This window comes from Anser cygnoides, chromosome Z (assembly GCF_040182565.1).
Source record: "Anser cygnoides isolate HZ-2024a breed goose chromosome Z, Taihu_goose_T2T_genome, whole genome shotgun sequence".
Classification (NCBI taxonomy): Eukaryota; Metazoa; Chordata; class Aves; order Anseriformes; family Anatidae; genus Anser; species Anser cygnoides.
The window spans coordinates 64,231,959-64,257,283 of NC_089912.1; the positions used below are offsets into that span (position 1 = coordinate 64,231,959).

Sequence of the window (25,325 nt, forward strand, 5' to 3'; positions counted from 1 at the left end):
CACTTATATCAATTTCTCTCCTCTATTAGTGCCCCCAAAAGACTGCATTTTAAGATATTTATGGACCAGCAGCTCAGATGTGGTTAACAGTCAAGGCGTCCTTTCTTCACACTGTCTTGCATCTCAAATATGTAACAGCACATATATAGGAAAAAGGAGCCAGACCTACTGCAAACAGAATACCCCATGCTCACACGTCATCCCTCTGCAGAGAGAGGATGAGGGAACAGACCAAGGGGTGTCTGTCAAGCTTCACAGAGCCCTGTTGGCTTCGACAGGAGGGCAGGGTTGTGGGAAGAGTCAGTATGGAAGGGGGTGGAGTGAGTGCTGCTGTCCTTGGAACTTCTCAAGGACTGCAGGCTCTCAGGAAGTGCTTTTAAATAAAGAGGAATAATAATAATAATAAGAAGAAGAATAAAACACTCTTTGAAATAATGATTCCAGGAAAAATGGTGGTGATGTGGCAGAGAGTTAGCGTAGCTTAAACAGTCTCTGGTGGTACCATCCAAGGGCATGGGCTTTTCTTTTGCTTTCAACGTTGAGGTTTTGTGAAATATTGTGTGTGGTCTCAGCTCAGCAGTGGCTCAGTACTTTGGGACTTCTCCAAAGTGAAGGCTGTGGTTCTGAGTGCTTTAGGTCTTGAGAAATATGCTTTTGCGGCTGCAGCTAGATGTTCTAAGTTAATAGTCAAGGTTGCATGTCTTAACTGTCTTCCTGAAGAGGCTGCAGTGTGTATCAATTTGTAAGCAAAACCTTAATCTTAAAACATATTTCAAGCATTTTCTGTATAATGCTTATTTAAAGATACTGCATTCTTGATACTGCATAATCAAAAACACAATGTTTCAAAATCATTTGGAAATTAAATTTTCTCTATCAAATATTTATTTGTCCTTTATATCTCTATTTTGGTTATACTGCAAATAAAAGTGGCCTCCTTGCAATACTAAATAAAATGTTTCCCAGGACGATTTATATTTGGAAGAATACTGGGAAGAGTGCCTGGAATCAGACCCAACCTTGCATTTCCCTAGCTTATCTCTGTGAAAGTATTTAAATATTTATGTAATTCTTTATCTAATTATTTCTTAGGAGAGGAAGAGAGGGAAGGGTTGAGCAGCTAATACAGGCACTCAGTGGAATGCTTACAGTGAGTTATGATGTTTGTTGCTGTTGCGATGGTTCAGATAAGGAAGATGCTTGCAAAATGATGAACTTGATTTGATGTGAGGGACTGGGAGACAAGTAAGGAAACAATATTTTTCTCTTACATACTGCTTATCACATGTAGGCTTTGCAGTATTTAACTCTTTCAGGTGAAATGCATTCAGATTAACCTGCTGTTAACGGAAGAAGGAGACAGTAGGCACAGCTTCTTTCAGAGTCATTGGGGCAGGTGCACTGGGTGAATTTCTCAAGCTTCTCACTTTTTTGTGGTCAGACTAATTTGAGTGGATACGTTCTGATGTCAAAATCTCAGACCCACCCACCTACTAGAAAGCAGATTCAGATGCTAACGCACGAGGTACTCAAGGCATGTCCCAACGGTAGCGTGAGAGGCACAGTCTTCCTAGTGATAGATCGTGTGCCCTGGTTTTGGTTCACCAGTCTCACTGTGCTGTGTTTCAGCTTACACTGCAAAGCCTCTCTTTTCATTATGCTTTTTGGGGGTTGCAAGGGCTGTCATGAGACAGGTGTGGTTACTGTAGCCTTTTACAAATTAAGGAGGACAGGTCTGATTGTTCTTGGATCAACTAGATGATAAAACACAAGAACAGCATCATCAGCTATGATGTCACATGTATCATTGAATTTCCTAATTGCTTCATCTTTCAAATTTGATGATTTATCTGCACTACAGTAGAGCTACTTTTCTCTGAAAAGAACATCCACTCCTGAATTTAAAATTTTCAGTGGTGGAGATTACCATGATACTTAAAGCTGTACTTTTTTTCTGCACTTCTCTGGATTTTGCTTCCAACCTCTTGAGCTGAGTGTGTTTGTGTCTGAGAACAGCTGGGAGAGTTGTATTCTCTGCAAATGTTGGTCCTTATGTAGATATTTGCAGATTGTGATCAAAATAACTTTAATGTTCCTACTGATTAACTGAACAGACTTAAATCTTGGAATCCCTTTCAGTAAGGTGTATTTGTATTTTCCAGTTCTTTCCATTACACCCACAGGACTCTGCTTTGAATCTTCAGATGTTGGGTGCAAATGTTGACTTAAATAATTTTTATACTGATGTATGTGTATTTACAGTTTTATGTGAACGTGTTTTGTTATAAGAAATAAATAAGTGTGGAAATGGAAACAGGTTCTCCAATCACTTAGAGTGTCAGCTACATGGACAAAGACAGTAGCATCTTTTTTCAAGTGCCAGTGGGACTTTAAGGTATAATGTAGATGAAATTAAAAACAGTGAACAAAGACACTCCAATTAATTACTCTCTTGCAGCCTTCAGGCAATGATTTTCTCACTTGGGTTCATGCAGTTTTAAAGCAAATGGAATAGGAATTATGTGAGGTCAGCACTGTTATCCAAAATTATCCAGTGACATCCTACCATGACGAACTTGCTGTAAAAGGATTAAAAGTATGTTGCTTGTTCAGTATTTCTTCTCATGCACATAAAAGGAGTGGAAACTTTATTTTGGACTCTACTAGTAAAAAATTGCCATTTCCAAAAATCTAAGATAAATCCAAATTTGTTGTGGCCCATTGGATTATGACAAGATATGGGGTAAGAGCAATACCTCAAAACATCAGTAAATGTAGGATGAAGGATGGGCATGACAGGGTCAGCAGGGAACTGCAGTTACAATGTATTATTACTATATAGTATTCCCTGTCTGGGTATAACATGAGAATGCAGTATTAATCGACATATTTCTAGGTTACAAAGATTTTTACCAGCTTTTTTTTTTTTTTTTTTCTTAAACAGGTGAAGTCAGATGTGAGGCACCAAATAACAAGCTGGATAAGTTCACAGGAACTCTTACTCTTCGAGGAGAGAAGTATGCCCTGGACAATGAGAAGATGTTGCTGAGGGGCTGTACTATTAGGAACACAGAGTGGTGCTTTGGTCTCGTTATTTATGCTGGTGGGTAGAAAAACTGACGTGAATTGCAGAGCACAAAAGCTTTAGCACAGGAGCACATCACACTAGTAAGGGCAAATGAACCAAATATTTTCCTCTTTGGAAAATATGTTTCTAACTGCTAAAACCAAAAAAAAAAAAAAAAAAGGCAAAACAATGCATGCAATCCCTTAGTTTAAATCTAGGCTAGGAATTTTGCATACTGTAGGGGATTTTAACCTGAAATTTTTAACATTAGTCTATAAGAGAAAACTGGGTTGCAAATGATATATTATAACATCCCATTCGATCTTACTTAAATGTTTTTGTTAGCAGAAGTAGGCTCTTATTTCTGAAAAACATGCAGCAAAGTATATGAGAAAAGTCTTGGTCACTCAATATGAAAGCACTTAAGAATTAAATCTGAATTAAATCTGCCATCAGTGATCCATGTTGGGTCAATAGGAGTCTCTCTCCCCAGACTTGTTCAAAATTTCCCACTCTTAAGTATATCCAGTTAAAAATTCCACAGCATTTCTATATGACTTCAATCCATATTGGAATATCAGGGTCATCAATGATATTATTGTAGACTATTACTATATTGCTTTTTACAAGCATAGACCTTCTATTGTTTCTATAGTGCTGTAGACATATGAGACAATGTATAACATGTCACTAATAACAGAGCAGTATCAGGTATTCTGTGAAAAGTAATTCAACCTGAAAGGGAGGATTGACTGCTGAAAAAAGAGAATGGATCAAAATACAGAATTAATGGCTTTATGTGACCCTTTCCATATAATCTAAGGGAAGAGACTTAACCTTTTTCTGCCTAAATTTCCTACTAGCACTGTATACTGTATGTACCTACCTTCAAGAAAGCTGTGATGGGTATTTATGCTGTATAGCACAGTGAGGCTTCAGAGGGAACTGGTTTTAGAACTGATAAACTTTATTTCTAAAATTCATGAACTTGTTTCATCCCCAGGGCCAGACACCAAACTCATGCAGAACAGTGGAAAAACAACTTTTAAGAGGACAAGCATTGATCGGCTCATGAACGTCCTTGTGTTGATGGTAAGTCTGATTAGTTTAGCTTAATTTCTTCAGCTGTGTTCATCGTTTCCAGATGCTCCACCTCTTTGTCCACACAAATGAGGGAGTATCAGAAGTGACTCATGATAAAAAGAAAAATTCTGTAGAAATGTATTAGCAGACTGAGTCCTGTAGGGCCTCTGCGAACCCATCTTGCAAAGCAAGGCCATTACATTGACAATGTTAAGTACCTTTCTTATGAGCTTTTCATTTGCTGTGCTCTTGCTTGCTTTACTTTTTTTTTTTTTTTGTGAGAATCACTTTGAAGCCCACAAATGCCTTTTTCCCTAGTAATTTTGTCATTCTCTATTTATATAAACATTAGCAGTTCTCCCTCTTCTTCCTGATTTCTTGGCAGCTTCGATATCTGCATAGGACTTGGTAATTGAGTTTGTTAATTTACATGATGTGAACTTTTGTCTTATCACATTAGGGTAAAAAGTTAGACATGGTCCTGTTAATACCCAGAAAGTGATGTTTTTAGCAGCTGGCAGATTTGAGAACACTAATCTTATATTGCAGGCACTCTCCACAGATGATAAAGTAGACCTAAGCTGAGGTTTACACTAGCCAGTGGTTGTAACAAATGGCAAACACTTCCAGGCAGAGGTAGTGATTCTTTTGCAGACTCCCCGCAGATTTTACCTCTTGAGTTCAAAGCTGCTCAGGGAAGGGACCGTTCTGGTTGTTACTGCTGTTCTTCAGAGACATGCATTCTGATGGTGCTTTACTCAATGCTGTTTGAAGAAAAGCTATTTAGTTTCAAGGTTATATTTTCCTTCAGATTCAATCATGTTGAGCTTTTTCATGCATACTGCACTGCCTTCAGTTTGTGATACTGGGAAGGTCTGGCTGTTCCTGTGGTCACACATCAGTGCCATCTGTTTCCTCGTCTTCTCTCCTGCCCTTGCTCTCCATCCCACCCTGTCAGCCAGGCTGGGGGCCGGATCCATCCCGTGGTACTGCAGCATGCCCTGGGGAAGACAGAGCTTGAGGTGTCCAACAGCATCCTGCCTACCACAGCCCAGGGCAAAGCCTGTGCAGGGCTGTTCTGAGCTCTCCCTGCCCTCTGTGACTGTATGTCTCATAGCACAGACATCTCTAATCTCCATCCTGGCCAATTTGTCCCAGACCCTGTCCTTTTGTTTTTCTCTCAGAATCCCAAAAGCTCTTTAGTTGGGTCCCGGGATGGGAGATGTTGTTTGGCAGAGCAGGTTGTGCCTATGAGACTGAAATTGCACCAGAGGAATGGTGGTTAGACTGCCAGAGCTGTGAAGTAGTGTCCTGCACATGTGCACGTGCATATTTGCTGTAAAGCAATGCCACAGCACAGAGAGCCACTCCAGGGTCGTCTTCAGGCCCTCTGGAGTCCTTGCTCAGTGTACAGTGAGGATACTCCCTTTAGTAACACCAATCTCTGCCAAGTGAAATTCTTGCCTGTTATCATCAGCTTGTTTTCTTCCCTTGAACTTAAGGGGACAGCAACACCAAGCAAGATTTGGGCATCTAACATTCAGAATTTTGCAGGTTTCTGAAAAACTTCATGTTTTTAAAGGTGCTCTGCTACATCTGGAAAGCAGCAGGGAACAGAGGTGTAGGGGATCCAAAGAGCAAAGATATGGAGCAGAGAAAAACTGTGCAGCGAACTCAGAATTTAGCTTTCAGTGAAGGTTTGCCAAAAGTTCTTTCACAAGTCAAGGGTCCCACCCAGAGCTTTCAGTCTGTTTGGCCTCTCTTCATCAATGCGAGCAAGATGGATTTACTTCTTGGCTCCATTTAAAAAAAAAAAAAAAAAGAGAGAGAGAGAAAGTTGCAGTGGATTGCATCAGCCTCTGCCTGGGTTCTTGGGCACTGTTGGAGCCAAACATGTGTTTTTCTCCTTTATGCATTTTTAAGGCACCTAACATTTTGGTGTCTAAGTACAGCTCTGCCCTAACGCAAGCAACAGGCTCTTGGCACACCGAAGGGGATGTGGCATCGGGTCCTTCCAACAATTTGGGTGGTCAATGGTTGCGAAGCGCAGTAATGAAAGGAGGCACTATATTGCTCTCTTGAGTTTGGAAATACAAGCAGCCACAGCTTGCTATAAATAGCTTATTTTAGCTTAATGAAACTTGTTCAATGTTAACACTGGCAAAGCTATTTTGTGTTTAATTGCCCATAAAACTTCAGGAACAAATCAGTTTTTGGCAGGGCATGCCAAGGGAGACCTGGTTCAGCATTGATCCTGGTCTGTCCCTACAGGGGTTAACTGGGAATAAACCTTTCCAGATGGAAACCATCACTGTTAGTTCATGTTAGGGAGCATTTCTCTCTGCAAGGCCCTTTGGCAGCACAGGGCAGAAAACAGCAGGAGAGGAACACAGCTTTTCTTGGGGAAAAAAGTGAATATTCCTCAGCCAGGGCCACTACTGCTAGAGCCAGGAATGTTTTTTCCTCCAATACCTACTTTTTTTGCAGGTTTGAGGGGAGCGCATTTTCAGATAATATAGCTGTCTCCTTCATCACTAAATGCCTTATTGCTTAAAATCCTGGAACAGAACTCAAAGTGCCAGCAAAGAAACCGAGACTGTTTTAATTGTCAATCTGAAAGGAAATGTCTATCTGAAGTCAGCTCCTCCTTCCAAAAGTCTGACTCAGTCCTGCAGAGGATCCATCTCTGCACAGGCAGGTCCCTGAGAGGGAGGCTGCTGATGGTGGGAAGTGTCACCGGTCTGTGATCAGGTTTATTCACATCCTTCTCTTGCAGAGCTGCGGCAATGATTACAACATCCTGCACGCAGTTGTTTCTCTGTAGAGAAATTAATCTCCGGGGCCACTGTTAACGGCTCAGTCTTTCACATTTGTCTGAAAGTAAAGAGCATGTTAGTGGTCTTTGTGTAAGTGTGAGGACTGCACGCCAATCGAGCTATTAGGGACAAGAGCATTGTCATGCAAAATGGACATAAAGCAAAATAAAGCCATAAAGCATATGCAGTAGTAAGTAGACACAAGCTGCAGTATTAGAGTTCAGCTGTCTTGCCCCACATGTATGGTTGTTGCTAAATCGTACACTGAATTTCCTAGATAGATTTATGTTGACAAACTGACAAATTTTAACCTCTGAGGCAATGAGGAATCATTTAGGGTACAGTGATAGGATAAAAGAGCCAGGTGCCTTTTCTAATTCATTTCTCTTATAACAGACAAGGTCTGCAGAGAGAAGTCAAATCTTTTTCTTGACCAACTGAAATACCTCTAAAAATGGATGGGCTCATCTGTTTTCTCCATCTATTGGTTTAATAAAGGACATAACCTGTTCCTGGGTCATGCCTCTCACATATCCTTAGATCATCCTGATTACAACAGCTCAAAATGAAGTCTGTTTTTAGTGCTGGCCACAGAGGTTTATAAACACCACACCACATTCCTTACTAGCAAGCAATATTGTCTGCATTTCACCAGTGGGGTAATTTAATGGGCTTCCCACAATTGCTCAGAAAAACTACTATGGTTGTGGGAAATAAACGTGCCTCCTGAAACTCAGCCCAATACGTCTATTTACGGAAGTCCCCATTTACCATCTTCTAGGTGTTAAAACTCAAGTTGGTTGGACATGAACTTTTAACCAAGTGATTCAAATCATACCATAAAGTATCACTCTCCCCCTCATAGGTTACTTCAGCAATGCAAGCATCTGCTATACCAGCAATGTTTCTACATTTGTACCACACTTATTTTTTCAAAAATAGTTGGTTACTGTTGTATTGTGGTTATTGCTGAGTGGCCTTATACATAATGGCCCAGTGCACTGATATTTCCTCTAATGACTAATTATTATAATTTCTAATAATGAACTAATGACCATAGTTGAAAGAGATTTTTAATTGTGCTGTTGTGCAGCCTGTTGATTCCATATCTTCACATTTCTATTAGGATGGTAGATTTTTAAGGCAAATATTTGGAGAAGTTGATATCAACAGAATTTTTTTATATTATCATTTGTCCAGGAATGATGTCATGCTAGCTTCTGTTTATCTTTCCCACAGTCACCATTTCAACCTTTGAAATATTGCAATTATGTTAACAGATTTTCAGTATGGTGGAGCTTCACAGTTTTAAAGCATTGTTAAAAATTAACTTGATTTGTTAAGAAAATTTCTCAGTCCCTTAAAGCTTTCAGCTTTAAATTACTTGGACCCACTGTTTTGAAAATGCTTATTATTAGCAGACAGAGACACATATTGTTCCTTGTCACAGTAGGTGTACTGTCTTTTCCACCTGCTACATCATATGGGATAGATACATCCTTCTGCTTCATTCCTCCACCATTCATGGAGGAACGTCTGTCGAATGTCTGCGTTTTCCACAACTCTATTAGTGAGTTTACTGTTTTCTTGGTATTTGCATCACCATTAGATAGTCACAAGGTCTGTAATTCATTGCGGTTCATATTAATTTCTACTAGCTTTCCTTCTTCCCCTTCTCTTTTTATCCTTTCCCAAGTACTTGTATTGCTGTTATTATCTTGTTTAACAACAATAACAACAACAACAAAAAACTTTTATGACCTATGTAATGCTTTTGTGTCTATGAAATTGTGTTCCTGAGCAAGTCCCTATTTTCAATAAGGTGTTCTGCTTTGGAATTTTCTTCCCAGTTGCTGTTCCCCTGGTTGCTTTAGGCTTCGTGAAATAGGCCTCCCTAAAGTCCAAGGATACACCTCACTGGTTTCTGTTGCTTTCTGTTTGCTCAAATGAAATGTAATCAGATTGTGATGGTAGGTACCAAGGCAACCATTAGTTCTAAGTCAGTGATTAACTCTCCTTTAACCATCAGAAGGGTATCCAGTGCTGAATTCCAACCTGCACAGTGCTGGATTTCCTGCATTACAAATTATCTTTACTAATTTTTCGGAAATGGTGAGGAAACTATGGCACATCAGGCTAACAGTCAGAAGAAGTCCTCCACGGAGTTTCTATTCCCAAACATGCAGCCAGATATTTGAAGAGCAGCAGCTCAACTCACCTCTAATGAGATCTGATGTTCTGCAGCCAGCTGCCCATGAGCACCCGATTTTAGATCTCTACTTAAAATTAGTCTACTCTCTACTTAAAGCCCCAAATCTCTAAAGACTGCACAGTGTAGTGGCATCTTTGAGACAAAGTGTCATATTTTTGCCTGTTTTCCTCCTTCACTCCTAGGAGCCTTCCTCAGTGATTCAAGCTGTTCAACCCCTTTTGGTTAGGGTCATCCAATTAACCTGTAAATAACAATTTCAGTTTCTAATATGCAGTTTCTTTTTTTTTCTTTTTTTTTTCTTTTCTTTTTTTTTTTTTTCCCAGATCTTTGGATTTTTAGCACTGATGTGTCTTATCCTAGCCATTGGCAATGGCATCTGGGAGTCTGATAAGGGCTACAACTTCCAAGTCTATCTGCCCTGGGCAGAGGGTGTCAACTCTGCCTCCTACTCCGGCTTCCTCATGTTCTGGTCATATGTGATCATTCTAAACACAGTGGTGCCAATTTCACTCTACGTCAGGTACGTGCCAGAACCTCCTTTCATGTTTCACCTAGGAGAGTTTTAGCTTTTGCTTTATCTGGGAGCAGAATTTTTCCTGGATGTAAATGCAACCCCATTGTGGATGATCCCACACAGCCAAGGCCAGCTCTATGCTGTTGACATCTAGTGAAGACACCTCATAGCCACCGTTTTTTTTTTTTTGTGGGTCTTAACAAGACCCGTGTCATTTTAAAAGGACAGGGGGGTAAAAACATGTCTTTTTCAGTGAGACCCTTTCTTCTCCACCCCATGACCATACATTATTTGACAAGGCCTAAAAACATTTGAAGTGTAACTCTAAAACACAGTGGTGCTTTGCTTTTCTGCTCTCTGCTGGCTTCAGAGGTCTTTGTCAGGGCTGGAGCTGAGATAGCAGTGAGCCCTGGAGCAGGAGAGGATGACTTTACATTTGAAGGAGAGGTGTAAGGGCAGGATGCTTTGGGAGTGAGACTGGAAGCCCGCTATTGGTAAGCTTCTTGCTCTCTCACATTTGCACTGCCCACCAAACAAAGCGAATAGCCCATTCTTCGAGGTGGCTTCAAGGCTCAGGTGAGGTGTGGATTGCCAGGTAAGTAGGTGTAATCAGGCTGAGGATCTCTCGTACTTGTTGCTTCATGAACACAGTCAGCTCCATCACTTCCCAGAGAACACAGTGCTGTGTTGGTTGTTGCAGATAGTCAAGCAGGGTTAAAGGGTAGGAATCATGGACGAATTGCCTCCAAAACCTTGAGGTTGCAGTGTAGACTGACTAGGTTGGTGTAATTTATCACTGAACCCAGATCTTCAGGGAGAATTGCTACTGCCTGCAGAGCAAACCCTTGCTGTGTGATTCACAGAGAACATTTGTGAAAAGTTTGCGATGTCAAACCGCAAAGGACAGCCCTTAGCTGCTGCTGCTGCCCTTTTCCTGGAGCTGCTGGGAGGGTGAGGAATTACACTCAGAGCTGCAGGGTCGGAAGTTACATTCTAAGACTCTTTTGTGTTGGTAAATACGAGGAACTCATCCCGTTCCTCCCCAGTGTGTCAAACCAGCAGCAAAGTGGAAATTCATGCTGTCTGTGAGCTGATACTGCTCCATGATTGTATTGAGTTACACAGTGACTCACTTGTTCTGATGGTCTGGGTTGCTTGCACTCACCCCCAGGCACCACAGAGCAGATCAGCCCCGAATCTCATTGAAAACATTCCCTAAACTGCACAAAATGAAACACCCTGCTGCTGCCGCCTCACTTCTCAGTCCAGTAATGTTTGTCTGACCTGCGTGAATGACTGTCACTTGTTCACAGCAGGGTTAATGTCGCACTCGGGTAGTCTGGGTGAAAGTGATGTATTGGTGGTGTTCTTAATTCCTTGCCCAGCCTAAGGACTTCTGTCACAAAAAGATAGCCTCAACTGAAGCAAGTGCAGGCTGAAAGAAAGCATCAGATTTGTGAAATTTCCTGTGTACTGTTGAAAATTCTCAAATATATTTATGAGAAGTTGTTCCATAAATAAAGAAGATGAATTTACTAAATTACTAACATATATATATTATATATACTAATATTATTATAGTATTATATACTAATATTACTATATTACTAATATGAATTCACTATCAGATCATTTCAGTGAGGCTTGCTTCAGCTTTGCTTACAACAGGCCACTTAAGGACAACCTGATGAGTATGCCCTGTCATTGCCTTCAAAGTTGTCTTCTAGCTGCAGTTGCTAATGGTAGCAGAAGATAAAGATCTTGTCCTTTAAACTAATAAATATTCCATTGCCTTCTCTTTTGGGTTTACCAGCGTAGAGATTATACGCTTGGGTAACAGTTTCTACATTGACTGGGACCGCAAAATGTATTACCCACTGAACGACACGCCAGCCCAGGCCCGTACCACTACACTCAATGAAGAGCTGGGGCAGATCAAGTACATCTTCTCGGACAAAACAGGAACCCTCACTCAGAACATCATGTGTTTCAACAAGTGCTCCATCAACGGCAAATCCTACGGTATTTTATCCATTTGTCTTATTCTCTGGGTTTTACACCTCTCAGTCAAGAGAAAACAAATATGATATACAGAAGAGAGTGTTTTATAAGAAGCCGCGGCATCAGATACAGGGCTATCTGTCAAATATACCTGGACAGCTCAGATATTATGTTATTTAAATATCTTAATATTGTTTTCCTGTCCTTTGCTTCCCCTTTTTGCTACCCCTTTATCTTCCTTTTCCTGCCCCAGTATCCACCCAACTAAAGAACCTGCACCTTATTACTTTTTCCCTCATTGATCCCAGTTTTACTACATCTGTACCCAAATATGTTATTTTTTCTGATATCACTACCTAGGTGATTTCAGTCTTTCATATTATTATTGATAGGGTTACCCAGCTATTACTAACCCTGCAAAACTCTACTCCCCCAAACATCCCCAGTCCTCCCTTCCAGCTATATGCAGGGTTCAGGTGTTTCTCACAATTCCCTCTTATCTCCTTGTGAAATCAGCCACTCCTCACAGTGCTGTCTGTAACTTTTGTCAGCTACTTACACTGCTACCTCTTGCATTCAGTCATTTCTCCCATCATGAGCAGTGGCTTTCCACACCTTTCCAGGCTGCTTAACCTTCAGTCAGTGTCTAGTCAGTGGTGCGGTCATTCATCTGCAGTCCTAGCTTACTTGACACACTAGAAGAAAGAAAAGTTTGTAGGGAGTTGGAAAAAGTGTTAAGCAGAAGTTGGTAGCTTTGTTAGATCCTAATAGCCATTGATGTAACAGCCTCCTTCATTGTACAGCCCCAGGCAATTTTCTTCACCCTCCTCAAGAGGTGCTAACCATTCACAAACTGACTAATTGATTAACATCATTACATTCCCCCAGAGAAATTAGTCACATCCTATTTGGAGATGGATGTTGTTTTGCCTGTATCAGACCTGCTGATGGACTGATGTGCCAGAAAGCTTGTCTTTTCTTCTCAGTGCAGCCTTTTGGTCCAATTAAAGGAGTTACTTCTTCCTATAAATCTTGCTTTGTCTGTATTTGGGCAACACAGCGTGTGTAACATTACTTTTATGCTGACCAGAGCTGGTGCTGCTAAACCGTTTGAAAAATTTCAGTCTGTTTATTCATATATCCTCTAGTTTATTTTTCTAAAGTGGGTGTCACCAATGTTAACATAGACATTGGATGTGTGTTCAAGAATGGAACGGGAAATAAGTGGAAAGAATGCAGACAGTCTACTACCTATTTTTTTTCTAAATGCTTAGCTGATACTCCAGAACACTTTGGATTTTACACTCGCGGCATTTTTGAAAGTCATGCCAGAAGAAAGAATGAATTGGTTCTGCTGCCAGGAAGGAGGCTGTGGAGGCTTAGGCATCGAATTGAGGAGGTGTCTAATAGCCATTTGGTTACAGTTCCCAGCGGGATCGACTGATGTGCAGTTCTCAGGAAAGATTGCTTCTGAGTTTCTTTCTACAACTTCAGGGCTTTTATGAGGGAATACTAGTAATTAGACTTGACTGTACTCGTCACAGTTGAGGTTGCTGGTACAGGTATGGATTGGTCATTCATGTAACTTGCAGTATTTCAATCTTATTCCAATGAAGTATTGATTCTGGCTGGCCTGGGCACAGTCAAGGGCTTCCTAGTGAAATTTTTGTCCAGGCTTCAGTAGTGAAACTCCATTCACTAGGGACGAGATGTCATTCATTTCTGTGACTAGATTATCAGTTCAGGGAAAATGAATGCAGCAGCCTTGCTACCTAAGCATGGGAAGAAGGTGCTTCGACAGCTTCTCTTTGGTTGTCCAGGAACTGTTACAAACTCAATATAATCCTGGAGCTGGATTTTGTCTCCCATTCTGAAAGAAAGGCACAAGAGAAGTCATACCCTGAAAACACTCTCCTAGCACTATGTCCCTTCTGGGCAGAAGCCAATTCTTTACCCAAATGCCAGTCATCTTTATGGCAACTGCCTTTTGTTTTCAGCATCTGTCAGTCCTTGGATTTTATCATGGATTGGCATAGGATCTGATTGATATGAATCATCAGTTCCCAGTCCCCATGTCAAGATGTTTGTATTACTCACACTTTTTAATTTAATACTAGCTTCAAAACACTTTATTTCTTCATCCATTCATTCATTCATTCATGTTTTTTTTTTTTGGTAGAGAAGCTCAGAGAACTTTTATCTGAAGCTTATGGCTATAACTTCAGTCTGTCTTGCTTGCAGGTGATGTGTATGACATGTCTGGGCAAAGGATAGAAATAACTGAGGTAAGTGCTCAAGTGCTAGCAGAATCTCTGCTTTCTGTGAACCTGCCTGCATAGGTGCCAGTAGACAAATCCCACCCAGACATACTCACGTTCATGTTCCTCTTGATCCTGACAGCAGGGAGGTGTTCTCTTGTGGGCATCAGGGGCTTGTCAGAGTTGCATTCCCTTCCAGTAAGGCTGCTTTGAATTTGCAGGTTGGGCAGCCTGAGTATCTACTGCTCCTTCAGCTTCACATGACATCCTACTGCATGCACAATTCCTCTGAACACTTGGCCATTGATATTGGTTGGAAACTTGGACACTGATGAATTTTATTATCCTTGGCAGTGAATTAAAGTTCTGGCTGGGAATCAGTGAGTTCAGTTCATATGCATAACAAGGTCACTGTCAAATTCCTCTATGTCTGGACACTGGAAAGTGTGAAAATGAGTGACTTCTCCATTTCTATCCAGCCTCTGCTTGTTGGCACAAACCCACATCTTGGATTTCACTGCTTAAAATGTCTGAAAACTGCAAGCAGTGATCCAAGTAACAAATGGCAAAATGATGACGAAAATCCCACTCCTCATTACAGTGATTCTCTTCGAGGCACTTTAAAGCTACGCACTGAAACTGGCTGCTTGTACTGAGCACTGTCCCACCAGGCTGCCCTTGCGCAAGCAGCAAAATGCAAAGGGCTGGCTTGCTGGGGGAGAGATGCTGGTCTCCTGCCAATTCACCGCCCAGCAGCTCCTCCTGCCCGATACAAGATAGAGCAGAGTCCTGCAGGTTAAAAGGATGCTGCCCACATATTCAAGGAGTTGAAGTGTCCAGGCCTTGTTGCGCAAATCAGTGTAGGTGGGGGGACTGTGCTCTTGTGGCAAGTGCTGAATGTCAGCTGGAGCAGGTCAGAAGGATGGATGACTCCCATCCTGGAAACTCTGAGCTCACTGGGATGGGGCGGGAGTCAGGATCATCCCGGGCAGGCTCTGCAGTGCATTCTTCCGTGACACTTCATGCTTTGAGCTTCTGGCTGTTTCTCCGCTATGTTCCCCTCTGCTTGGGACTCCTTGTTTTCGGACAATAAGGGCGGTGCCTGTGGAGCTGAACCTTTACATCACTTGTCTGTCATCTTTTTCCATATCAGGGCTTTTTCTTGCTTTGGGAGAATAGGGTGGGGAACACAGCCTTTTGAATTCGGCCTCCACACACCCCTGTCCCGGACAACCATTGAAATCAGGAGGATGATGCCCCCAAGCAGCCGTGTTTTGAAGGCAGGCATTTCTTTTTTAGGGATCCTGTAGGAACATTTGCTTTGGTACAGCGAGGCATCTTTTTGGATAATCAGACTATCAGCCTGAGCGCTGCTCTGAAAGGCACCTCAAGTGCCTGCCCTCTGCTTTGACTCAGTAGCTTTTGAGACTTCCCACTTACTCAGATTGATCAGTCTCTGTCATGAACAGCCCTGCGGGAGAGGGACCTCTGCAAACGTAAGGAAGAGAGGGGGGCTGTCGTGGGCAGGCATCAGTGAGAGCTCTACAAATAACACAAAGCCATGTTTTTGCAGAACACAGAGAAGGTTGATTTCTCATACAACCCGTTAGCTGACCCAAAGTTTGCCTTCTATGACCACAGCCTGGTCGAAGCTGTGAAGCTGAGTGATGTCCCAACCCACAGGTTCTTCCGACTGCTCTCACTTTGTCACACAGTGATGCCAGAAGAGAAGAAAGAAGGTGAGGACTGTTAAAGGTACCAGACTGAGTGCTTCTGTTCACCTTGCACCACCACAGTGTGTCTGCTCTTCGCAGAAGCTGTTACTGGTCCTTTCGGTTCCCTGGTGATTTTCTGTAGTATGGCAACACGTAAATTAGCGTTTTTGGAGTTGCCACATGGGAGCAGAAAGGATCAGAGCCTCTACTCCCCGTGTGTTTCAGTGGTGGAGATGACATTACTGCCACCACTGCAGCTCATGTGCAGAAACTGCAAGTGCCACAGATTTCCTGTGGTGGCAGACGGCTTGTCCAGCTCCTTCTCTATTCCACACATAGATAACTGCTACCAAAAATATTTGATTTTATATTTGTTAATCTCAGAAACAAAGTAGAAGCCACATAACTTTTTTTTCTTGCACGTCAGGTAACTTGGTGTATCAGGCCCAATCTCCTGATGAGGGAGCTCTTGTCACTGCTGCCAGAAACTTCGGATTTGTGTTCCGGGCTCGCACACCAGAGACCATCACTGTTGTGGAAATGGGAGAAACGAAAATCTACAAACTGCTGGCTATTCTCGATTTCAACAATGTCCGCAAGCGAATGTCAGTTATCGGTATGTTCCTTTTCCTCCCTTCTTCATGGCTTTTCAGGCTTTTAAGCGCCTTTACTGGCAGCAGGACCAGTACCCTAAGAACAAGTTGTTCTTGACTTTTGAATGCAGATGTCCTGCCTGAAGATCTGCTTGTAGGAACCACAGAGTCTAACAGAGCATCTTCTCAGACCAATGCAATCTGGGTGTAGTTGCCTGTGGTGCTACCACTAAGGCTGACGGGAGTTGCACTACCTTCTGTTCTAAGCAAAGCTCATCTTGATTCCTGGGAGTCTGCCGTTACTTGTTAGAGTTTGGATATGTCTGAAAACCTTTGTTTTGATGCAATCCTGAGTTCTTCATTCTGGTATCTGTAGAATTTCTCTCTTCTTCCTTATAGTGCGGAGTCCAGAAGGGGACTTGACTTTATACTGCAAGGGGGCTGACACCATTCTTTATGAACTGCTTCATCCATCCTGTGATTCTCTCAAGGAGGAGACCACTGAACATCTGAATGTAAGTGTTTTCTTCTCCACTGCAAATCTGCCTTTTCTCCAGGCATGGAAACATAATTGAGACAAAAAACAGATTTCAGAAGCTGCACCCAAACATCAAATATACGTTTATGTATATGTATATGTGTATTTCATGGGGGATTAAGAGGGAAATTAATTTCAAAAGCTTTAGGTATCAAATCAGCTATCACCAGTACCATTTGAACTGCACTAGGTTACCCAGAACATCTGGATGTGAATGTCAAATACAATGCAGGACATTCAGAAGAGCTGCATTACTATGGAGTAGGAAGTGGAAGCCAGGCAGGACAGGGAAAACACCTGAAACAGCACTATATATGTGTTTTGGCAGCTAAATTCCATCCAATTCTGCTGTTATTGTACAAAGCAAGTGCCCAGCATATTCAGGCATGCCTTGATTGGAATAATTCAAGTTATCAGTAAAAGGGCCCCAGAGCCTTTTACCTCCTTGATACAATCCAAATCTGCAGTGACTGTGGTCTGAGAGGCCTCAGTCAGAAGAGACTGAGCAGGGCTGGGGCATAGTTGTGGAATCCCCATCCCTGGAAGTGTTCAAGGCCAGGTTGCATGGGACTTTGAACAACCTGACCTGGTAGGAGGTGTCCCTGCCCATGGCAGAGGGTTGGAACTGGATGGTCTTTAAAGCCCTTTCCAACCCAAACCATTCTGTGATTCTATGAGAGTCTCACTTCCCTTCCCTTCCTCTAGATCATATACGGGCTTATTGCCTGGGCAGCATGGAAAATGCACTCAAACCTCGTGGCTGTCTATATTGTTGGTGTAGAGTAAAATGTGGTGAGAGGTGGATGTCCTGGCCAACATTTACTCCCTCTTTTGTTGCCAGCTCCTGCTGGTACCGAGCAGAGCATGAGATAACAGAAAGATTTGCCAGGGAGGTTGAGCAATAGTACAAACATCCCTGCTCACTGCCTGGGGGAGCTGGAGAACATTTTGAGTGAAGAAGAGGTCAGAGCATAGGGAGATGAGCTGTGGATGTGGCCTGTCCCTGATGCACCTTTACTTCAGATCTGTTCTTTTGGAATCCCAAAGGAGAAAGAAAGTGGATGTCCTATTATGGGGGGAAGCCTCAGTTTGCAGAGAGCGGTCTCAGTTATTCCACCAAACACAGAATTGTACTGTCAAACACTGAGAAATGTACTGTCAGTTGCACATCTACAGAAAGCACACTTACAAGGACTTGGAGAGATGTCATGAGTGATTGTGCTCATCCTGAGCATTTAGGTCAGCCCCTCAGCAAGTTGAGTGCAGCTCTGAAACTCAAGGCAGAGTTCGGTGTGTTTTATTTAGGTCTTACTATTCTGAACCTCATGTTGAGAAATGTGAACCTGGCAAACAACTGACTGATTGATATAAAGTTTTAGACCCAGAATGTAAGAGAGGCCTTTTGAATTTGTTCTTTGTAAGGAAGTAAAAGTGACCTGGAACTAGTATTTTAAAAGCGCCCTGAGGTTTGTGGTCTAAGGTGTGTTTTTTTTCACCTTTCCTCTGCAGACATTAGGTAACAAGTTTTCACAAATAGCTGTTTGCTTTCAGAGAGTCTTTTGAAAACCAGAGCAAGGAGTCTGTTCTCCTTTGACTTATACTGCCTCACCACTGTCTCGCAGGAATTTGCTGGGGAAGGTTTGAGGACACTGGTCGTGGCCTATAAAAACTTGGACGAAGAATACTTTCAGGACTGGATCGGGCGTCACCATGAAGCGAGCACTGCCTTGGAAGGACGGGAAGATAAATTGTCTGAGATATATGAAGAGATCGAAAAAGATCTAATGGTTGGTATTTCACAGAATCTGGGCCAAGCTCTGAGGGAGGCAGCCAGGATAGTGCTTTGTGAACAAACAGCTCAGTGTGACTTCAGTAAACACTGCGCTGCAAACAGCTTGGTGGGTTGTGTGACGGGAGTGGTTTGAAATATGGCAGTGCTGGGCTTTCGCTGGCACCCCCGTGAGGAGCCAGTAACTGGGGTGTCAGCCACCAGCGCCTGGGAATGGTGTTATTTTAACTCACGTGGGTGTCAGAGTAGCTTTCTCATGATGAAGTGACATAGCAGAGCTTAAGGGAGATGACAGGGACACAAATATTTCATAGCCATCCTTTGTGTGTGCAAATGGCTGATCTATTTATTTTCCTCCCTTTGAAATGGCAGGCAGTGAATAATCCCCAGGTCCCCCTCCATTTCAGAGGGCATCGTTTTTGTTCTTGCAGCCCTGGGCAGGATGGGGGGATGATGTCCATGAAGATGTTTGTGTCACTCTGAAATAGAGCTAAACTTGTGATCTGCAAGTCATTCTTTTCTCCATGAGTGTTGTTACAGCCCTGGGGTTTGCCTGTGTTTTACAGCCATGAATAATGAATGAAAAGGATGTGTGGGATCTGAGAGGAAGCAATTCAGCTTTTGCACTCACAGCAATGCTTTCCTGAGATCTTGGAAAGCTGGGGAGCTGCACTGTTGCTCCTTCCATTAGCTGTATGCTCAGGATGCCAGCAGGGCCTGGGAAGAACTATGTGTGAGCCTAGAAGCAGCTGACCTCTGGAAGTTGCATAGTCCATGGAGCTGCCCTCCCGGTCTCAACAGTGGGAAATGCTAGTCCTGCAGTCCAGAGATTACATCGTGCAAACGCTGTGTGGGTCATGTCCAAAGCAGGAAAGACATGGAGGTCACGGAGACAGCTGCTTTGCACGTAAGGGTTATGAAGCTCATGGCCTGAGTGGAGACGAGGTCACTGGCTTACAGGAGGAAGAAGCATGGTTTGGAAGGAAACACAGTTTACACCAGACCCTTCTCTGCACCCTGTATGGGAATGATTTTACTTCCAGAAGGTGCTGCAGGGAAGGACAGAGAGTGGGGGTAGGAGTCCCTGGCTTGTGACAGAGAATGGATGCAAGGGCCAGAGTCAGCACAGGAGTCTTGTGTAGGCATAGAAGGCTGCCAAGTATCACAGTCTGGTTGATGCCAAGAGCAGAAGTCTCTGTGTGTAGGATACCCCTGCTGGGGTCCTTAGAGTGAGTAAGGATATAAGGACAGCAAGGGGGAATAGGGAGGGAACATGGTTATATTCAGGGAATAGTAGTAAAAATACTATTTAGCGTTGATCAACCTAAAAATTAAGGACAATAGTTGTGGGAATGCAAGCTCTTAGTCTGTGTTCCTGGGTACATCTGACATCAGTGTTCATCTCTGGGCTTCTAAGTCAGACTCGGGCTGCCAAGGATGAGCAGGTACTCCAGGAGGCGGCCTAGTATACTTACAAGCATTTAAGCTCTCACCAGGTGGACCAAGGACTACTGCTGCAAAACATGGATTGTACAGTTTTCAAAAGCCTATGGAAAATTTACTTAGAGTTGTTTTGTGCATTAATAACACTCATAGCTGAGGATGATGAACATTCCAGGAAACCAAAATGGATCTTGTTCTTAAAGCCAGCCCTTGAATTTAGTCTCCCAACAGCAGGAGGTATGTAGTAGCAGATGCTGCCTAAACCTGACCTAGCAGTGAAACCTTCATGTGTCTTTGACAACAGGTTAAAGCCACCAAGTATCTCCAAAATGCAGAGAAAGCAGTAACTTTGAAATTACAAAGGTTTGTGTCCTGAGCAGCCTGTGGTTTAGTGTTGTGTGGTGGTGTGGAGTAGGGGTGGGGATGGGTGTGTTGTGGGCTGGAGAAAATGCAGCCAGTTGCAGTATATGGCTGGGAGCAAGCTCCATGTTAGAGGATGCATATGGAGGTTTGGGGACAGGAATCCCCATCTGTCTTCATCCTTGTGTTAAATCTCCATCTGCTGTGAAGGTGACATGTGGAAGAACGTGGACTTGTAGGTGTGCAAACATGTGGCAATTAATTTCAGGCATGTTCATGATCCAGCTGAGTGTGGGGGATTACAAAATAAAACATTTGCAGGATCAGGGCTCTACTCCGTACAGCAAATTTCCTGAGGAATAATGAAAGTCAATGCAACCTTATTCCTGGATTTCATTTGTGCTTGCTTGAGTAACTACTTAGAGGTCTAATTCATTCTCCTTTACTCACAATGGAAATACTTAGCAGTTCCTTGTTGTTTTCTGTTAAGCTGCTAGGTGCCACAGCAATTGAGGACAAGTTACAAGATGGGGTCCCGCAGACAATCGAGACTCTTGCCAAAGCCCACATTAAGATATGGGTTCTCACTGGAGACAAGCAAGGTAAAGGGGCTACGGTTCTGGATGTTTCCCTTCTCTTTCACTGGTGGGATGATTCTGTTAGGACCTGTGTTCTCATTGTCTCTCCTTTGAAAAACTGCACAGATGATAAACTTACAGGGCTTTGCTTCATTGCCAGCTAGACAAAACTCCAGCTAACTGGAATTAGACCAGATAACTGTAGCTGGTGCCTGTTCCTAATTCCTGTCCTGAGGCTGGAAGCAGTATGACAATAGCATCCTTTGCCATTGGAGAGGTGACAATGAGGATCCTGTAGTCTCTGTCTTATGCTGTGGAAAGACGTCACTTTAGTACAGTCGACCGTCCTGGTGAAGAAGGCTTGAAAAAATTTGGCCCCAGTTTCCAGGAACTTTAGTGCTAATGTTGATCTTATATCTGTTTCAATGTGGTCCTGGCATTCATATTCCAGAATGGAAATGGAGAAAACATAAGCTTCTGGAAAAGGCATTAAGTTGGTAAGAACTGTGAATAGAATCCAGTGATATTTTTTTTTTCTGTCAGAAATAGCAACCTTCCTGAAACAATGGTGTTTCCAGGAGACCAAAAGTAATTGTAAATCATTTCATCCAAAAAACAAGCGGACAACTTTTGAGAAAAATGAAGTGTCTCATTATTTCATGTTCAGAATGAAGTAGTTTTGCTTATAAAATACCAAAATACTTCCCCCCTCTTCCCCCCCCCCCCCCCCCCCCCCCCCCCCGAATATTCTAAACAAAATGTCTTGATATTCTTCCTCAGAGCTATGGTTTGAGGATTTTTTTGGTGAGGGGAGGGGAAGGAAAGCTAAGTATCCTGAAATTTTTTTTTTGGAATCAACATGAAACATCTTGGTAGCTCCAAGTATGCAGACTGAAGGGTCTTTTGAGCTTTTTTATTTTAGTAGAATTATTTTTTTCTGTGGCCTTGTGAAGCCTGATTAGGGGAGATTTGCTGCTACGTCCATCAGGGTGACTTGTCTGGCTGTCTTAAAATGTTGGCTCTGAAAGACTGCAAGCCCTTTTGAGTGAGAATGTGAGCTCTTGTCATGGGTGTAAAAAGTCCGCAGAGACTGTTGGTGGATTTGGGGTACTAAGATGTGTCATCTTCCTGGTTTATCTTTCTCAGAGACGGCAATGAATATTGGTTACTCCTGCAACTTGCTGAATGACGACATGGCAGATGTTTTTGTTATTGAAGGCAGCACATCTGATGATGTACTTAATGAACTCAGGTAAATGGCTGAAATATACAGCTTCATTACTCTGCACTTACAGTGGAATGGGGCAGTATGTTGTGTTATTTTAAATTATTTTATTTTATTTTATTTTATTTATTTATTTATTTATTGTATGTTTACGTTGTATAGCTCATTTCAGGGACTCTAGATAAGGGCTGACCGACTTGGTCAAAGACCTAGCAGCTAAACATAGTGTAGAAATCTCCTGTGAAGATAAACTCCGAAACTTCTTGTTCCAAGAGGCCAAATCTATATAAATGAATAAGACAGCAGACTCAGGCAGGCAATGTCAATTGGCAATGGACAAATGATCTTGATCCACAAAACCTTTGGATCCAGGCTTGACCTATGCTGTTGCTCTACTGTTCATCCACGTTACAATTCTTTGCCTGGATATGTTCCTTTTCTAGCATTATCTGGGAACCTGATTTCTTCCATAGCCTCCTCAGAAGACACAAGTTCTTAGGTATAGGTGGAAAAATGGGAAGTTTTTCAGTCCTTTTCTGTTGAAGGAGGTGGTTGTCTGACAACATGCATGGAAAATCGGGATCCCTTTGGGATACTGTCCTTTGTGACATTCTGATGAGTTGTTTGACCTGTGGCAGCACAAGTTTAGCAAACACTTGTTAGAGTTTCAGAAGCATGTGGCTGATATGCACAAACAGCTGCAGCTAAACCATTCATGTTGTGGGGGATACAGGGAAAATGGAACTAATTTAACAAAGGGATGCAAAAAATTTCTATTTTTATAAAGTTGATTTAGTAAAGCATACATTTTTACAAGATTTTAATTATTATCTGGATACTTTTATTATTTTTTTAGGAATGCAAGGAAAAAGATGAAGCCAGACTCCTTTCTGGACAGCGATGAAATCAACATTCAGTTTGAAAAATCTTCCAAAAAAACAAAGCTCCTACCTGATGAGCAAGCAAATGGGGTGTATGGTCTGGTCATCAACGGTCACAGCCTGGTAAGGAAGGTTCAGAGTCATGATGGGACTGAGTTTTCTTAGAAACTTAATATGTTAGAATATGTTGGAAGTCTGAAAATGCTTTAAAAATTTAGCCAGAGAGGGCTGCTCCCCCCTCCCTCCCACCCACACTCCACTTGAAGGTTAGCTCTAGTTGTTATCTGAGACATCAAAGATGATGGGCAAGGTTTCAGAAGACTGGAACAGGGAAAAGCTAGTCCTGATGTTCAGTGAACAGAAGCAATAAAGATTATCCTTTCCAGAAATGTACTGGAAGAGTAATCAGACACTCTGTGAATGCCCCAAGAAGATAACATCAAACATGGATTTTGAGTATGCCAAGAACATATTCTACTAAATATATCTGATAACAGATAGAGTGTACATCATATAACTTGACTAATAAATTGTTTGATGCTCTGTCCCATGATGTTGTTCCAAGCAAACTGAAGTAATATGGCCCAGATGAAATTTTTATGTGACAAATGCAAGACTGTTTGGCAGTATGGCTCATAAGGGTCTACTGTGGATCTGAAACAACAGCTAAGTGGTGTCTACAGGGGGCAATCTCACATCTATTCAATATTTAGTGTTTTAATTAACTGCCTACAAAGACAGCAAGCTTCTTAAATCTGTAGATAACACCAGGCTGGGAGGAACTGCAGGGGTGAGAAAGAGTTCAAAATTAGATTTGAAAACAATTATGAAATATTGGAGAAATACTTTGAAAAAATGGAAAATGTAGTTCCAGAGAGAACAAATGCATTGTCCTCCAATTTAACATAACCAACTGAACACAGGGAAATGTATGTATGTATGATCCTAAGACTTGTAAGACTTGTGAAGAAATCCTCCTGCTCCATTTGGCATCAGTAATATCTTAGCTGAAATAATTCAAATTACTCGGGCCCTTTATTTTGAGAAAAATGTAGGCCAACTAGAGAGAGTACAAAAAAACCTGTAAGATCATGTATGATCTGGAAAACATGGGGGAAAACAGAGCATTAAGTTTCTGAGCCTAGAGAATACTGGAACTGTGTACACGTGGTCTTGCTGAAACAGAGAGAAAGAGCAGAGCACAGCAGCGTCTGCAATGGCATCATCGTACAGCTAGTTGATCTGCATGCCATACCATTAATACGGTTTCTATGTGGTGATATTTTGCTGGTGCCGTGCAGTCAGGATGCTGTGTCCCTAGCTGCAGTGACTGGCATGTGCCCTAAAACCAAGTTGAGAAAGGTCTCTTGTTCCCTGCCCACCACTAATAGGAGGGAAGCAGAGGCACTGGTGACTCATAGCTTTTGGCTTTAAGAAAAAAAGACATCAGGCCAAAAGATGGTCTGCCTTACACTGAAAGGGCAGTGGGCCTGCTGTGATGGCTCTGAGGAAGAGAAAGTTGTGTAGATTCCTTCCATGAATGTCTACTGAGAAGAGACATAAACAAAGAATGGAGCCAAAAGCCACAATTTGAAAGAACTACAAAAAAATAAGACTGCTCCTTCTCATGAAGAGCCGGAGGGGTGACCAGACATCCAATTAGCTGTATGTTTCCTGAATAGATATAACGTGGCTGACTGATTTAAAAGGTCAGCACTCAGAGCAAAGTTGCATTTGCTCTGGTATTTTGTTTTGCTTTCTTATGCTCACCTGAGCTAAAGCTGCTCTGTGTGCGTTTTTCTTTCCTTTAAGTAATCCCAAATTGAAATCTGTTCCATTTATATAACAGATGTGGCAGAGCTTAAAAAATAAACCAAGAAGGATGAGCAAAGGCATGGAGATGGGCAGGGCTAGCTCAGGCCCTGTAGCAGCCGCATGAATAAAGTGCTCCCTCTTCTGCTGCACTGCCAGGATTTCAGCCAGAATGGCTGTTGTGCTGTTGTGTGATGGTTCCAAGGTCCACGCTCATAGGTGTATCAGGATTACTTACAGCAGTGAGATGCAATGGGCATTTTGATGAGAAAAACACCTACTGCATCAGCCTGACCTGGAAGAACTTTCAGGTGTCTCATACCTTCCTTGTGCTGAAAGCAAAACCAACTTCAGCTCTCATTTTCCTCCCACTGCATCCTCTTTGCCAGGCCACAGGCTGCTGCCAGTGTGTCACAACCTGCTAGGCACCGTCTTTGTCC

The 25,325-nt window shown here is 42.4% G+C and overlaps 1 protein-coding gene across 4 annotated transcripts in view; it reads left to right on the forward strand.

The window, feature by feature from the left end:
• Window positions 1-25,325, forward strand: part of LOC106048544 (phospholipid-transporting ATPase ID-like) — an 81,888-nt gene that overhangs the window by 45,310 nt on the left and 11,253 nt on the right. For all 4 annotated transcript variants that reach the window (XM_066987982.1, XM_066987981.1, XM_066987980.1 and 1 more), the window contains exons 10-21: window positions 2,945-3,103; window positions 4,071-4,159; window positions 9,502-9,698; window positions 11,506-11,714; window positions 13,935-13,978; window positions 15,525-15,690; window positions 16,094-16,282; window positions 16,659-16,774; window positions 18,420-18,584; window positions 20,880-20,991; window positions 22,114-22,219; window positions 23,049-23,196. In XM_066987982.1, the coding sequence (XP_066844083.1) occupies window positions 2,945-3,103; window positions 4,071-4,159; window positions 9,502-9,698; window positions 11,506-11,714; window positions 13,935-13,978; window positions 15,525-15,690; window positions 16,094-16,282; window positions 16,659-16,774; window positions 18,420-18,584; window positions 20,880-20,991; window positions 22,114-22,219; window positions 23,049-23,196 (1,700 nt within the window). The remainder of the gene's footprint in view (window positions 1-2,944; window positions 3,104-4,070; window positions 4,160-9,501; window positions 9,699-11,505; window positions 11,715-13,934; window positions 13,979-15,524; window positions 15,691-16,093; window positions 16,283-16,658; window positions 16,775-18,419; window positions 18,585-20,879; window positions 20,992-22,113; window positions 22,220-23,048; window positions 23,197-25,325) is intronic.